Below are 16,757 nucleotides of genomic sequence, written 5' to 3'. Positions count from 1 at the left end.
CCATCACTAAGGCTATTATTTAACTGTATTCATTGCTTCTGTGGAATTTCTTTAATACCAAAATAGTAAAAAGCTAAATTCAAACCACCACAAGATCCCTGGGCCTCCCATGACCTCCAAATCCCCACAAAATGTAAATTTACAAATGTAAATAGGGGGGTCATCTACTTTACAATAATGGGTGGGGATGGCAGTGTGACTAATTTTCATCTGTGTTTATTGTATTATTCTTCATTGTATTAATGAATAAAGAGGGTAGAAAAGAAAGACGCAGGGACTGGGGTTCAGAATATAGCATTTCTAATCAAAGCATGGCATCCAATGTCCATGGCAAAAATATCACCTAACAGATCCTGCTATTTACAAGTGTCCATCTCTAATCCAAAAGTAATTCAAAGAAAACCTACATTCCCAAGGTAAAATTCAAACAATCTGATTTTCCAACAGATTTAAGTCGTGGATTTTTTCCCTTTAAACTACTGTTAAAATGTCCTAAAACCGAGCGTTTAATTCACATCTACGTGGAGCAGAACACACCATAGCAAAACAAGAGCAATCGCTTGACGCGCTTCATCCTTGTATTGACTTGTTCGCGCTTTTGGTGCGTTCTGCTCCATGTGGATGTGAAGAATTAAACGCTTACAAGCATTGGGTTGACACTTTCAAGACTACCCGGACCTCTCAAACATTTGCTTCTTCGGACACAATATTAAAATTTGCACTCAGGAAGATGGTAGGAATTAAGAATCCTTAATAAAAAGTTGATGTTGACTGGACCATTCAATAGGTTGCTCTGATAACGGGCTTTATGTTATGCCACTATTAAAGCCTAGCTTTGTTTTTTGAAGTATTCCATCTTGTCTTGTCCATCTTTATTAAAATCACTTTAGAACTTTAGAAGTAGGTACGTGTGAAAGGTTGAACTTGATGGACTGAAGTCTTTTTTCAACTTACTATACTATATTACTATATTACATTATATATAGGCTTCACTGTATAGAATTATTCAATACATTTCAACTGGCCACGTCTTTGGTAAATTATTGAAATAATTTAATGATTCAATCAATGACACCTGTGGCCAATTGCATTTTAACTATTATTAATAACCCAATGAATAACCATTGTATGTGTCCACTAAAATCTACTACAATAGGATCAGGTCATGAAACATTTTGAGCCTCTCCAATATTTTCAGAAATTCTGATATCGTTATGTTTTCAAATAAATGAATTCCATTCTGGTCAGCGTTTTTCACATTTTAGTGCCCTATTAGTGACATATCTGTCTGCTGTTTTGTATTACGCTTGTAAAAGACCATTTGTAACTATTTCCGCTCTTTGTTTAGACCTGTAATAATGTGTAGGGCGCGCGGGTTAAATGGAGGACTTGAACTTTTAACAGAAATCTTTTGAAAAAGGTCAAGTTGTTGGCTCCCTTAGCATAATTGCTGTTTTTGCCAAACACATTAAAAATTTACATTAATGGCGTACAAAAGTCTATCCCATATAATCACTTTTAAACAGTGTCAATGACCCCTTTCATGATGGGAAAGTAATGATTTTGTGAGTATCTAAACTTCATCTGATCTTTACTTTAATTGTAATGGGAATAAAACATCCACAAGAGGGGCTATAAAGAGCTACGCTTTGTACGTGCTTAGTAATTTTATTCGTAACATAAAACTTATATTTGTTTTGTTTCAGCAGCAAAACTTTTGTGTCGAACAACTGACCAGACGTAGCTGAAACATCCGGCACCCCTTTTTTCACGAAACACAGTACAGGAGGGAAGTTTGTTTTAAAAGAGAAGAATGTTGGAACAAGAGGTCATAATCTAAAACTAGAGGGTCGGACTTAGATGTACTGTAAGGTGGTAGATGAGTAGAACAGTTTCTAAGTGGACGTGGTAGAGATTAATACATATGGCTATCCTTAAGACAAGATCAAAGACTGATTAAGGTTTGAGTCTAGAGCAAAAATAATAGGCTGTCCAGATGGACTGAATGGTTCTTCACAATTGTCAAATTGTATGTTTCTGTGTTAATATCAGTAAGTACTTTGAACATGCCATGTAGTTAATTCTGCAATCTGTCTGTTTACTGGGACATCTATCTACAGCTATATTCACTAATCTGACAGGAGGTTTGTCCTAACAAGGCAGGTACATGGATTTCATTGTGCTTGTCACAAGAGATGAGTGAGCCTACCAAGGCTTCTTCCTCATCTTCACATCTGGAAACTCACCAGGTTTCTCCTCAAGACTCCCAGTAAAGTGCTGATTCTCCGGGTCACTGGCGAGAATCTACGGGTTGCAGGAGCGGCATTAGGGATCACCCAACTCCCCGTCTACTTTCCTTCCTACCACATAAAATGTTTCTGTGTTTGGAGCTAGCCACATACGCAACATTGATCTTGGTTTGTTAGGATAGTCAACAAATTCATACAATGTGATTTAAATGCGCAGTGGTGGCTCAGTACCAAAATGCTTGATTTCAGAATATGATGTCATGCCCGCAAGGGAGCCATTGGAGGCACATATCTATACCTGGGAACTTGTGGGCTCTGGCCCGTGCAGGATGTGGCTAGGATTGTCCGCCAACGTCAGTGGGCAGCCGGTAGAAGCAGCTCAGGGGGAGAGCAGGCCGAGTGACTGGCAGTGACACCAGTAAATCCATCCAGTGAAGATTCTAGCTCTATGAGCTCTGTGGGCAACCTTGTGAGGGTGTGTTAAATCAATGTAATCTGATTGAATGTTGTTGGAGGCTTCAAGCTCCCTTTTTGACACTTTCAGCCCTGAGCTTGCTGAAAGCTTAATCCATTACATTTTAGATTAAATTGCTAACAAAACACAAGGGGATTTGAGTCCAATTGGGCATATAAAAACTATATTATGGCCAATATTGTATTTTATGTTAGGGAGAGTGTGTGTATGCTTAGGCCTATTTACCTTGGATGCTTTCTACGCCTGATCCCCTCCACAGATCTCGTGCTCACAGCAGAGCGGGGAGATATGACATAGTCACAGCCTGCATTGTGTAAATGGGTCAGTTGGGGAGATCAGAGATCTCCATTATAGCTGCCGAATTGAGTCAATTCTCACACGTTAAAAATACTAACGCAATTATGCATTGATTTGGAAAATCCGTTTTAAGATTCTTCATAAATGTCTTATGAGTTTAAATGTTAGTGTTCCTGCCTCAATAGGAATATCTTTAACTAAAACAATGAGTAACACTTTGCTGGCCCTGTGGGCTGTTAGCAGAAAGAAGTAAAACGTGAAAAATATTAGTTTTAAAATAACAGGTTATATGGCTGTACCTCCCACACAATGTTCTTAGCATTTTTCTTTTCATTACTGTCTTGTTGGTCATGGATGGTTTACTTTATAAAAGGAATAAAAAAACATGTTTGTTAAAGCAGAAGATTGAGAGTGTTCACCCTCTGGTAATGTAGAAAAGAGATTTCTGTAATTTTAGTACTTGAGGCAGGATGCAGTTGTCCAAAGATTACTAGAATAGTAGTCACTGTAGTTGTTGCCTTCTCTCGTGCAGACACCCGGTGCGAGTAGACAGTAAGGTCCTAGCAGCAACCAAGTACCCAGAGTCTCAACTAAATGGGTAAATGGGCTGTCAAAGCTGAAATTTGCAAGAAATGGCGGGCTCCATCTGGCCTTGGGGCAGGTACTGCTGTATGCCGTATATACACTTACACACTATAACACAAACACACACTTTTACATACACACTCCCTCTCACACACTCAAAACATACACACCTCACATTATCAATAACACCTGCCACCTCCCACATCACACCCTTGCCTTTCCGGATGTCTTCCTTATGGCTGCTCGCACACGACATTACCTCACTCTACTGCACTCCCACCGCTATGAGCCAGCCCCGAATACCCTACCCATAGCACTGGGCAGCCTCATCTTACCTCATACTCTGTGCACATTTAACGGTAAAGCGCTATCACAACAGCTAAAACTCTATTTTATGATTACTCATATTTTTTACTGCATAAGAGATACAAAAAAACAAAGATCTACAAGTGCATGTACTGCCCGTTAAACAACATATGACACTTGAAACATCATAAACTGTGTTTCTGTCCCTGGTACCAGCATCCCACATGCCACAGGTTTATTTTTATTGTTTTAAAAAAACTTTTTTTTGTTCCTAATACGTTGTATAGTTTAGAGCATTAAGTGGTAGGAAAAAAAAATCAAAGGAAAGTAAATGCGACAGATTTGCAAGCAGCCTGGAAGCTATTTCTTTCAAGAACCAGAGGGATTATTAAAAAAAACAAACCAGATTGCTTAAAGCATACAAAACTACATTAAATAACCCATCAGCTAGTTATAGTAACATGATGTACTGATTAATTTTGGAAAGAGGTCATGTGACAAAAGAAATCAGATAAAACTAATTCACCTAAGATAAATTTACTTAGTTGTCAGCACAGCTGAGTAAATATTGACCAGCATGCCATAATACCCCTATCTGGGACCATCCCAGATCTGACTCCCCAGAAGGCTCCTACTATTATAAGAGTCATGAGGGCGAGGAGCTGTACTGGAGGAGTTTGCTGCTGAGCTGGTAGAGCTATCATGACTTGGAGATGTAATGTCAGGAAGCAGGCACAAAAGGTCAGGAGATTCTACTCTACCTATCAACCTATCATTCCTGCAGCCTCCATATATACTTATAACTACCCGCAGGACCGGACTGGGGGCCAAAAGTGAGCCTGTCACATATGTGCTGCCAACAACTGGATGTAGGCACATGTTACGTTTATATGTGTTTATGTATGGGGGGGGCTATCAACACTATCAGTGCTAGATTGCCAGTCTGGCCTGCAAAATATGCAGAAATGCTGGAAGGTATCCTTCAATCTGTTAGTCAAAAAAAGGGAGAAGAAGAATGGTGGATGAAAGGGACACTATGAAAGTGGGGCAGGATAGTAATTTGTAACAGACCCTAAAATTCAAGATGGCGGCTCATTATATTGCCACCTTTATTCTAACTGCCCCCATATTAAATGTGCATACTGTATGTATAAAAAAACACACTTACAGTAGTTGTGTATGCAGCTTCAGGATCATCTTCTAATACCCGAGAAAGGCCAAAGTCAGACACTTTACACACTAAGTTACTGTTGACCAAAATGTTCCTGGCAGCAAGGTCGCGATGCACATAACCCATATCCGAGAGGTACTTCATTCCAGAAGAAATTCCACGTAGCATTCCCACAAGCTGGATGACTGTGAAGTGACCGTCATGTTTCTGTAAAAAATGTAAATTTGCATTAGAAGGCCCATAAACTGCATCAGGTTGATCATCCACCTTCGTCACGTTTCTAGCTTTGTGTATTATGTCATTGTTAAAAGGTATAGCTTTATATAGAATGTTCTGATCATCAGATACATAAATTTATAATATTACAAACTGGCAGTTCTGTAAAAAGGTAGCACAAAAAGGTTATGATGAAACATAAAGTGAAATAAAGCTTTTAAAAATACCTTTGCATAAAAGCACAATTAAACTACATCCCTTGAAGTGTTTTTCAAATATGAAAAAAGCCTGGTAAAGGTGTATAAAAGGCTTATGGAAATATTTCAGTAGACTGCATTGTAAAGCTACAAAGAATGGGGGTGTAACTGATACAAGCACTCAGTGCCACTAAATAAAGACATTTTAATATTTTGATTATAATTAGTAATCATTATTATTAATATAATATAATAGCAACTTTTAATAACACAATAATAATAATAATAATAATAATAAATTCAACTAAAAACAGAATAGGAATTTATCCCTCAGAAGAATACCTGAAACAGTCCAAGAAAATTGAATATATACAAAGTGAAGACCTAACATCAAAGAAAATTAGGAAGGAGAAAATAATAATCTGCAATAAAAATATAAAAAGGTATCAAAATCAAGAACTTGAATTCTAATATTCATAGTTTTGCTCCCCATCAGTATTTCTACATAGAAATATATATGTATATTGCAACAGATATAGTGCTGTGAAAGAAGTATTTGCCCCTTCCTGATCTCTTCATGTTATTAAGCTGTTTTTCTGGCAAATGAGATGAGCCTTTTGAGTTCTTTTTGGTCATTGGCGGTTTTCACCTTGCGGCTCTCCCATGGATGCCATTTTTGAACAGTCTCCTTCATATTGAAGAATCGGGAACATTGACCTCAACAGAGGCAAGTGCGGCTTGCAGTTCTTTACATGTTAGTCTGGGTTCTTTTCTGACCTCCTTGATGAGCTGCCGACGTACTCTTGGAGGAATTATGGTAGGCTGGCCAGTCCTGGGAAGTTTTCTCCATTTGTAGATAATGGCTCTCACTGTGGTTTACTGGAGTCCCAGGGCCTTAGACATGACATTGTAACACTTTCATCTTTGTTTCTCATTTGTACTTGAATTCCTTTAGAATGCGACATCTTGTGCTGATGTTTGAGATCTTTTAGCCTACTTCACTTGGAAGACAGATTCTATTTAATTGATATTTAGATTCAACAAGGCTGTCAGTAATCATGCCTGGGTGTGACTAGTGACATTGAAACCAATGATCAATTAAATTTGGTTAATTGGTTGATTTAGTAACTAAAGGGGCAATTACCGTACTTTCTCACATGGGTCCAGGCAGAGTTGGAGAGCTTTTTTCTTTCTATAAATGAAATCATCATTTAGTTGGATTTTCTGTTTATTCAGATTATCTTTGTCTTATATTCAAATTAGGTTCATGATCTGAAGTTAAGTTTGACAAAAAATAGAAGAGAAGGGGAAGGGGGCAAATACTTTTTTTCCCCAGCACTTTACACCGTGTTCTACATATTTCTACATGAATATGTAACAAGCTTTTAGACAAACCTCCTGTATTCATTTTAATTCTGGATCTTTTGAACCATCAATATCACAATGAATTGCCAAATGTAAACCTTTATCACAATATTATAATATAAGTGCATACTAGAAATGTAACTTATTACTATATCATTAATAGTATTTTTTAAATGTTTTTCCTTAAAAGTTTTTTTTTTTAACATTTTATACTGTTGTAAATGTATTCATTTCTGCTTCACTTATTTGCAGTAATCACACAGGATCAGAGGTTTAGATGTATTGTAAGAAAATGTTACTTTATCGAGAGGGTGGTAGATAAGTGGAAGAGCCTCAAACCGGAGGTGTTAGCGGCTGATACAGTGTGACAGTAGTCATAAAACTATTGTAAATCTAAGACAAGAACAAGGACTGATCAGGAAAAACGGGCTGACTAGATGGGCTGAATGGATTTACTGCTGTCAAATTCTATGTTTAAAGGACTATAAAATTAAAATCGAGTAAGGTATAGAAAAGTCTCAAAAGCCTGGAATAACATATCAGCAGTGTTTATTTACACGACAAACACAGGCATTATTCTTAGTTGGTCCCAGAAGCAAGAACACCTCAGGAGTAAGAAAATTGTTCATACGGGCATGTAAATGAAGACGTTGAGTTGCTTTTATTGCCTTTAGGAAGCGCCTCATGGAATAAAATGTTTAACATCGGTTTTGCTTATTCTAACACGGACGTGTTTAACAATGGAAACAGTTTGCCTAACAATTGCATTATTCTTACAGAATTAAAAACTAACATGGAGCAACAAGGGACTGGAAAAAATCCTGGGAGTAATTATACAAGTATTGTGTTTTCCCAGGAGAAGGAATCATTTTCCGCTCAGTGAGAGGCTACTGTTTCACAAGTTCCCTGTCAAATATGATGAAATTACTGTTGTTTTTGTAATTAAGGTGTTTTTATGCCCATGCATACATTTACAATGACTGTTGAGTTTCTATACAAGGTACCCCAGCAGATGACACATAAATAAAAATCCAGAGCCCATGTTTTCAAGCTTATCTACTTTGTTTTGTAATTTAGTTTTTGAAAACATGAAGGATATTTACGGAAATTGCCGCTGCACTAAATTGAAAAAACTAATAACCCGCATTTAGACTCTGAAAGCTGCACAAAACAGATTCTGTTCATTTTTTTTTTACTACTTCATTTAACAATTTAATACAGTTTATCTGCTTCATTTTCAGTAGGTGATACGAAAAACATGTTACTCTGCTAAGTAAAACTGGCTGTGGCAACCGGCAACTGAAATTGCAGTCATTTGTGTTGTTGTGGCAGGTCTTAGAAGGTAGAAGAGTTGTTCTACATATTTATTCACAAAACTTTCATAATGTCTCAAAATTTAACACGTGTAACCAGGTTAGATACATATTAACTGAAATCCGGAGAAAGCAAAAACATTCTCATTTTAGAGGCTCCCAGGAAAAGTTGTAGCAGCCCAAACAAGGCAGACTAGATGGGCTGAATGGTTCCATGTGTCTTAAAATCACTTTTGGTTTAAAGGCATTTCGCTGTCACAGCCCCACTGTAAAATCATTCATATTAACATACTCTGTACTATATATATGCATTCTTCCAAAACAAGAAAAAATGGAAGCACTTAACCGAGTTAGAAACTGCGGCTTTGTAGCTGTCCTCCTCTTCCTCCATAGTGCAACAATGCTTGCCCCTGATTGGCTGCTTGAAGCAGCCAATTAGAAACAGGCAAGCACTCCGATTGAAATGCATGGGGTCAGAGCCAACCCCCTGTTCACCAATCCACCACCGGAGCTGACCAGAGATAAGTATATCATGTTCACTAGCTAGGGGGTGAGGAAAGGGGCAAATGCATATGATGGGATTATGTAGAATACTCTCAAGCATATACAAAAAAGGAATACCATGAAAATGTAATCAGACCACACAGCTATGCGTTAAAGTACATATGATGGCTTGTTTGTCTCTTTCACTGGTATGGTGGAGCCAGTATAAGTTTACTACCTGGGGAGGGGGGGTTACCATACCATACCACACGAGTGAACCATACAGAGAGTCTCCTTGGCTTGTCCTGTGGTATAAATGAGTTGAAGTGAGATTTTTTTAATATCACTAACTTGGTTATGTTTAGAGTAGAATGTTAAGTCATCTTGTATAGCTGACATGCAATTATTAAGGCAGGAAAAGCTATTGGGGGAATGAATAGGTTACTGAGAAATTCATATACTTGTCTAAAAGAGTAATGTGTGTCTTTTATGCAAGAATTACATACCTTAGCAGGTACTGGAAGTAATTACTTTCCAATGTGACTCTTTTTGACCTTACTTGAACTGAATAAACGTCAAATGATTTTCAATGGTCAGTAGGTTCATATTGAACACATAGACTCTGCACTCCTGCTTTGAAGAGGAGACTCATTTAAAAGTTACGACCAATCCCAAGAAAGGGAATTTTATATTACCTAGAACATAAAAACTGCCACAAAGCATTAGCATTTAAAGCACTGATATGTTCCGTCCAACTGCAGAACCTGAGACACACGTTGAATCTTATATGAAGGCACTTCTACATGTCTTAAAGTTAAATAGATACATAAATGATTGCAACTTAAGAATCTTATGGATCTGCTTGATATCCAGATTGACCAAGCTAAGTAACATGTGACGGAGCCAAGTAACAGTGACAAAGTAACACATGTGTGCTATATGGTACGTTGTATTAGAATTCAAAGAAATTTCATCTAAAATGAAAACAATATACTGTAATATGAATAGAATGTCAATCTATACCCTCCACATGCCTGTGAACAAAGGGGCTGATCTCCATTATAAGTGGACGTGTAAGTGGTGAGTGTGAAATAGAATAGAATATTGAGGGGGGGGATCAATTTTGCCTGCATGGAGATAACAAGGCACTGGCACAGCAACTCAGCAAAACATATAGATAGAGATAGATAGATAGATTGATAGATAAATAGATAGATAGATGAAAAACAGGAAACCCCCAAAAAAGTATTCACATTTCAACTCTTAGCATGGAATGTATTTTGATTCGCTGTCGCTTCTTACAACTATGTGTTGTATTTTAAAACAGTGAACAGAATGATTTAGTATTTTGGTTGGGGCATTTTGTATGCTGGATTCTGCTAAACACTATATTAAGTATATATTAAAAGATTATGGAAATATACTCCCATGGTCATCAGACATCAACGGGGCTATATCTCCAAACATAGATATATACGATGAGCTCCCTGTTGGGACCCAAATCCCTATTCCCTCCCCTGATGTCCTTCTTTTCTAGGAGATCAACATTTTGCTGGGTATGCTTGTTCCAACATAGATGTCCTAAGAGTCACAAAATTGTGAAAACCATGTCGTTTTAATATTAATTGGGTACATAAAATTCACTCTTTCCAAAATATCACATCCACTAAAACAAATGTCCCAATGTAGCCATTTGGAAAGTTGGGAAAAATAGATTAAATATATTGTACATGTCACACATATACATACAGACATGCAAATCAAGAAATATAGGTAAACTGCAAATAAATCTAATTAGTGCAATCCACCCCTAAATAGAATCTGTAGATGAATGCATATATTACACAAAATGCAAAATTAAAAAATCACACAAAAACCCACAATATAAAAATGATCTAGTTCTTAGACTTGATACTTTTATTTGAATACAGTTCTCTATGGTAACTGAGGACTGAAAAGTAATCAATTATATCCTTAAGTTCAAGTTCTCTTCATTTCCGCGGCATTCTCTAATGTATCATAGTACTAAGGTAATGCTGCCCAAGGGAAAACCTGCTATTCTTCAGTAAAAATCCATGAATAACATTATGTAAAAATTAATTTATAATAAATGATTTAAAACCCTAGCCCAGAATTGTTTCTTATTTAAATGTCACCATGAAACGGCACCTTACCCTCAGGAAGGAGTCGAGGGATCCGTTTTCCATGTATTCTACCACGATCATTACGGGTCTGCCTGCAAAAACAGCACAAGATATTCATTAGGAAGATTAAGGGTGTATTATGGTTTGGTAATGCATTTCCAGCTGTTATGGAAAGATTATCTATATTACTTTAATGAACTTCATAAGTCTTATGCCGCCAGGGAGAAAAGAGAAGGAATCTTCAGGTGAATTATCCTTGTAGCTGTTGCTGAATTCAGACCTTGGGTTTTATTCAGTTCTTACCTGCATCTTCAATCCTTAGAAACAATCCTGTTTATAAAGACTGATTTCCATATCTCTCATCAACACAACACAACAATATGCCTGTTTGTCAAATATTTTCATCAAAACATCTTGAAATGGAACATGCGAAAATAGTCATTACTGAAAAAAAGACAAATGCTTGTGTTTTAAAATAAAAACAACCTCATTAGCACATTATGCAAAAAAAAAAAACAACAACATTCCAGATATATCACTACATTTATTGATCTGTCACGCTGAACAGTCTTATTCAACACAAACCTGTACGGTATATTGCTGTGAGTCACATAAACTATCAAGACCTCAGAGACCCCTTTGTTGGATGTAATTCGGTATCCTTTCTTCTGAATAAAACTCAGGGGTTTTTAAAATCCTAAATCATTATCACCGTGGGTGTCTTCAGTCAGGAGTGGAGTGAGTGGCACTTTTGGCCACATCTGTAGTGTTCCTGTTGCCCGTCTAATGTTAATTAAGATGATGTTGATTTGATGTTATGATGTAATTAGGGACGACTGGATGGTTTTGGATCACATGAACGGAGGGTAGTTTATGGAATGAAAAGAGGAATGGTGGGCACTAAAAAAAGAGGGAATCTGAAGAAAGGGAGGTATAGAAAAGTCATGGGTAAATGAGGGGTAAAGCAGAGCAAAGGAAACGCTTCATTTTAGTCTCTTATCTTGTGGATAACGATTGTTGTTTCCAGTTGTAAAAAAACCTGAGGATTTTGAAGAATTTGAGAATAATTTATTTTTAAACATATTCATTCATCTTTCCTGAAACGTCTATTTTTTTTTAGAAGGCATACAAATGATTCTGAGAATCGCTGTTCTAGTGTTTTCATTCCAGTGCCAGAGTTTTTTTAATGAAGGTAACCAGATTTGACACTCACGGTGATGGAAAACAGATTGTACAGGGTAATATTGTTTTATCTGTGGCCCCTATAGCAATCAATATTTTTTATTGCAGCCTTAATGGAGGGGATCACCTTGTGGAAGCCCAAACCTTAGCACACCTAGATCTGACCTCCAGTGGGGTTTACATGGGTTTGTCCCTTTGTTTCACACAATGAAGGGCAAAATGTATATGAATTACTTTGAATACTACAATGGCAGAAGCAAACCATAAAGCTTAAGTCGGCACATAAAGTTTAGGTAATCTCACAGTTTGAAGAAGCTTTTACTGGGAATATTAGATGTATGTTGCTTAGAATCACAAAAGTTTGTCGCTAGTCTTTAAGTATGGCCTCAGGGTCAATAATTAAACTAGCTGGAATGCCTGGAAACATTTTATGTAAACTTTTGTAAATAAGTGTTTAAACCCTGAAGTCAGTCTCTCCAGAAGCAGGCAATTAATGGAAAACCTTCTAAGCAGGTCGGGCCGTTTTGTGCTGATTGCTACTTTTGGGTAATTTGCAGTAATTTAGATGCTCTGGAAGTGAGAGAAATTGTTTCTAATCACTATATATGAAGTAGGCTTCTTGGATCAATGCGTGACTTAAATAACCCAACATTGTATACTTTGGCGGTTATCCGATAGCTGATCACACTGATTAGTAAACCATTTTTCGTTCCCGTGTAATCTAGCAGCCAGCTCTAAACATTTTGTTTTTTTTTTTTATTGAAAACACACTTATCTAATCAAATTCTAGACTGTTCTTCAAGACTTCAGAGAATTTTATTATATCTCTTCACACTGAATTAATTACAAGGGTTAACTATATAGAGTCAGAAGTGAAATGTCAAGGGGAATCCTGAAAAAGAAAAACTAGTAAACATATTTTTATTAAGTAGCATGCAGATGCTTAAATGCAAGAAATATACATTAAGAAAGAGAAAACAAAACATCTAAACAATTAAAAAAGATTAATTTAAAATAATAATGCTGTTTCAAAAGTAAATAACTCAATGACTGCCGTAATTGTTTTCACAAATGAAGACATGCTGATTTGATTTTATATGGGTTATATGAGCTCCATCTTTTGCATATGCCTGCTGGTTTAGGCACAGCTTTGGAGCACTGGATGAGTTGGAAATGCAAAAGCCTACAGTTTGCTATCACTAGAGCTCATTAATGCAGCGCAAGAATAGCTCTGTCTCTCAGAACAGCATCTGGCCAACAATTCCATACGCTTATACATTCCTATATACATGCTTTAGACATGTCCAGGTTGACATAAGTGTATTTGATTTTGCTTGGGGGTGTAATTTTTTGCTTACCAAGAGCATACATGGCTTGTAGCTGCTTCCAGATATATATCTTAAGACAGATTTGTTCATGTGGAATAGTCGTACTGAGGCAGGACTGTCATTGAAAAGTGAGCATGAGGAGGGAACTTGTTGGCATGTCACGTAGAAGCTGGAGCTCCCATGGAAGGTGAGATTGGAACATTAACAAAGAAAATTGTGAAGAAGAAACTGGCATGGGGTAGGGCGCAGAGGGAACCTGGAAAAGTTCTGACTGGGTATCTTTGGGTGAAGTGCTGTTTCCTCTGGGTCACATGGCAGAGGAGGGCCATTTGCTCAAAACTACTTCTGCCCAATTTCCCTCCTACGTTTCACCAATGTAATGCTTCCTTGGGCCCTGCCCTTGTCTGTGACTAGCTCTGCTCTTTGCATGCTCCTCATGTGGCTAGTTAAGCCCTTACAAAGCTACTACATCAGAAGATGGAGAGCTCAGGGTAGCTTGCCATGGGAAGTTCCCAGGTATGGGCATATGCCTTATCGCCAAAAGGAACATTATTTATTCCTCTGTTTATAAAGGTTAAGGAACCTAGTAAGTGTCTGCATCGACTCTCAATCACTCTGACTGGGATTTGCTTTTGTAACAATGAGGTCATGTATAACTATGTATCCTAAACACTATCCACCTACCTTAGGTGGGACAACTCACATACGTTTGATTTAAGGAACACTATGCTGCTGTAGGGATCTTTTAATTCCAAAGAGGGAGAGGAGATGACACTCCAGATTACTCCGGTGACACCGGGTTATGTATTAACAAATTGTGTTCTTTTCGGTTCCCTACTCCCAGTGATCTAGTTTTCCCTCTGCACCTACTTAATGTTTTAAAACCTTGATGAATGTGCTTCACCTTTTTCACGTAACTGGTGCAGGAAAGCTATATTTATGCAATAATTATTTTATAGATAGAGCAAACACTAATTGTCTCACATTGGTACCACTTTAATTTAAGACAACTTCCCATTGTAAATCAAAGGTACCATCTCTTTACCTTGTCTTTTCCATAAATTATTTGTCTTCCTTTGGATATGTATATGTATGTATATATATATATATATATATATATATATATATATATATATTTATACACACATACATACAGTACTGTTCAAAATAAAATGTCCATTGGCATTTATACTTTGTGTTGAATGTCTAGTTCCCCTTTTAGGGTGGGATCTATAATCATAAAAGTGACAGGTGTCAAAGTGTGATGATTTTAACCCTCAATTAGCTGTTTGCAGACTGGTGTACACACCTCTCTAATACAGCTAAAACTGATTGAGATCACAGTTTAGCAATATTAGCAACATAAATAAGTATTTTACAATCTTCAGATCTGTAAGATTTAGAACGTTGATCACATTTGTATTTTCAAAATAAATGATCAAAGGGACCATTTGTATGTACTGTAATGTAATATTATATTAAAATACATCCAGTTTAAAGCTTTGCACTGTAGGCTTGACAACGCTAGTCAGGAAAAATCAAGCATTTCATATTTTTACAGTCTTATTAACAAAAATGATATCGAAATACAGAAGGCTTTATCCACTGACTACTTATACTGACTAATGCCTTCTGTAAAAAAATATACAGTTCCGCAGAGAATCCCTGTCGGAGGGTTTCAGAAGTGTTGTATGTCATAAAATGAACACGTTCCCTAAACTATGCAAGGGCTGCCAGTGGGTATAATATTTTACTATCTGTCCATAAGCAGAGCGGACAAAAAACATAATCCTACACAGTTTGCCAGATTTTTTACTATTTCCAAACAAAGCCTCATGGAAAGAGATTGACTTCTAAGAATAAGCTAATTCTAATACTGATGTAGTGCGCCCTGATTTTTCTATTTGTTGTAAAGCAAAAGTCTTTATTCTAATTCCATGGTGTGAAGGTGCGTATCAGTGAAGAGTGCACATAGTACACGCTTTAAGGGAGTGGATGTACTTTAATGTAGCACAAAGAATTAATGATCAGGCCAATACATATCTTAACTTCCATGGGGCAAAAAGGGCAATTTATAGTTGGGTAACAATGACGATCAACAATTTGCCCTATCTAAAGCTGCTCTCCCTGCATGCTAAGTGCCCACAGCTAACAACTCTAGCCCTCGCACAGTGTACAGGAGGGAGGCATTGCTCATATTTACAGGTCTCTAGCTAGCTTGTTATGAAGAAACGGAAAATTACAGCAATGGGTTCAAAATCCAAAATTAAAATAAACAAAAATGTAGATTGTAAGCTGGTTTGAGCTGGACCCTCCTTACCTCTTGTTTCTGTAAGTTTACCCATTGTACAGTGCTGTGGATTATGAGGGCGCTATACAAAAAAATAATAATAAATGAAGCCTTATATTTCATCATTAGATGCCAGGATGCTTTAAGTGGAGCAACTTTGCTGGTTTGCAGTAGCTTTAACCACGTCAGGCACATTACCAAAATGCACACTCTTAACCACAATTGATGTGCCTGGCACGTATAAAAATAAAATATTAAAAATGTAATAACATTTAAACATAACACCAGTGATATCACAGTAACACTATTCCCTATCAAGAAAATGTAAAACTAAACAAATGTAAAAATAAAAAGTAATAAAAGTTTTTTTCCCCTAGGGGTTAATTTTTTTCAAAACTGTTTTAGTATGATGCAGAGCAGGTATAGATTCTGAGGCCGCTGACTCAACATCAAATTTTGATTTTGGTTAATTCACATATACATCTAGCTGCCTGTGTCTAGTTTTCAAAAATATATGGTTTGATGGAATGTAAATTGAATTGACCAGCATCAATTATGTCTCAAGTAGAGCATGGGTGCAGGGTGACCAGATGTCGCAATTCCAAACTGAAGAATGCACACCTTCTAAACGTGGCCTTTTAGCCCCCCAAACATCCCGCACCGTGCAAGGTTGGTACTCAGGAGATGTTGCTGAACACATAGTGGGTGTTGTTTGTCAGTGACAGAGAATTTTAAATACCCCGGGGTATTGTTTGATGGCCAGCTTCAAATAGAACATGGGTGCAGGATGGTTTTTAAAAAGCAATACACAACTTGTACTGATTGCCCAATAACTTGCAAAAAAAACCCATAAAACATTGGGTATTTCAAAACTCAGGACACGAACACGAAGAATGTACACGAATATTCGTCCGAACCGAACACACGAATGGGCAAATATTTGTGGAATACGAAGATTTTTTTCCTCACGAAGACGAACACGAAGAGCTGGCTGGAGCCCAAGTCTTTTTAAAACAGCCATTGTCTCAAAGTGTACAACATTGGAAAAACAGTCCAGTCACAAAGGTGTTAAAACCCTTACATAAATGTAGCAGGGCAGCTGTGACCTCCACGATTGGTGGTCAACACCTGAGTCCTCTCATCTTTCTTGTCTGCC

General features: G+C 37.2%; 1 protein-coding gene across 1 annotated transcript in view; it reads right to left on the bottom strand.

Moving 5' to 3' along the window:
- EPHA6 (EPH receptor A6) overlaps positions 1 to 16,757 on the bottom strand; it is a 161,332-nt gene that overhangs the window by 12,161 nt on the left and 132,414 nt on the right. The window contains exons 10-11 of the mRNA XM_053456921.1: positions 10,832 to 10,893; positions 5,081 to 5,290 (exon numbers count right to left, since the gene is read on the bottom strand). Of these exons, the coding sequence (XP_053312896.1) occupies positions 5,081 to 5,290; positions 10,832 to 10,893 (272 nt within the window). The remainder of the gene's footprint in view (positions 1 to 5,080; positions 5,291 to 10,831; positions 10,894 to 16,757) is intronic.

Source organism: Spea bombifrons, chromosome 2 (genome assembly GCF_027358695.1).
Source record: "Spea bombifrons isolate aSpeBom1 chromosome 2, aSpeBom1.2.pri, whole genome shotgun sequence".
NCBI lineage: Eukaryota > Metazoa > Chordata > Amphibia > Anura > Pelobatidae > Spea > Spea bombifrons.
This window is presented reverse-complemented; position numbering and strand designations above follow the sequence as displayed.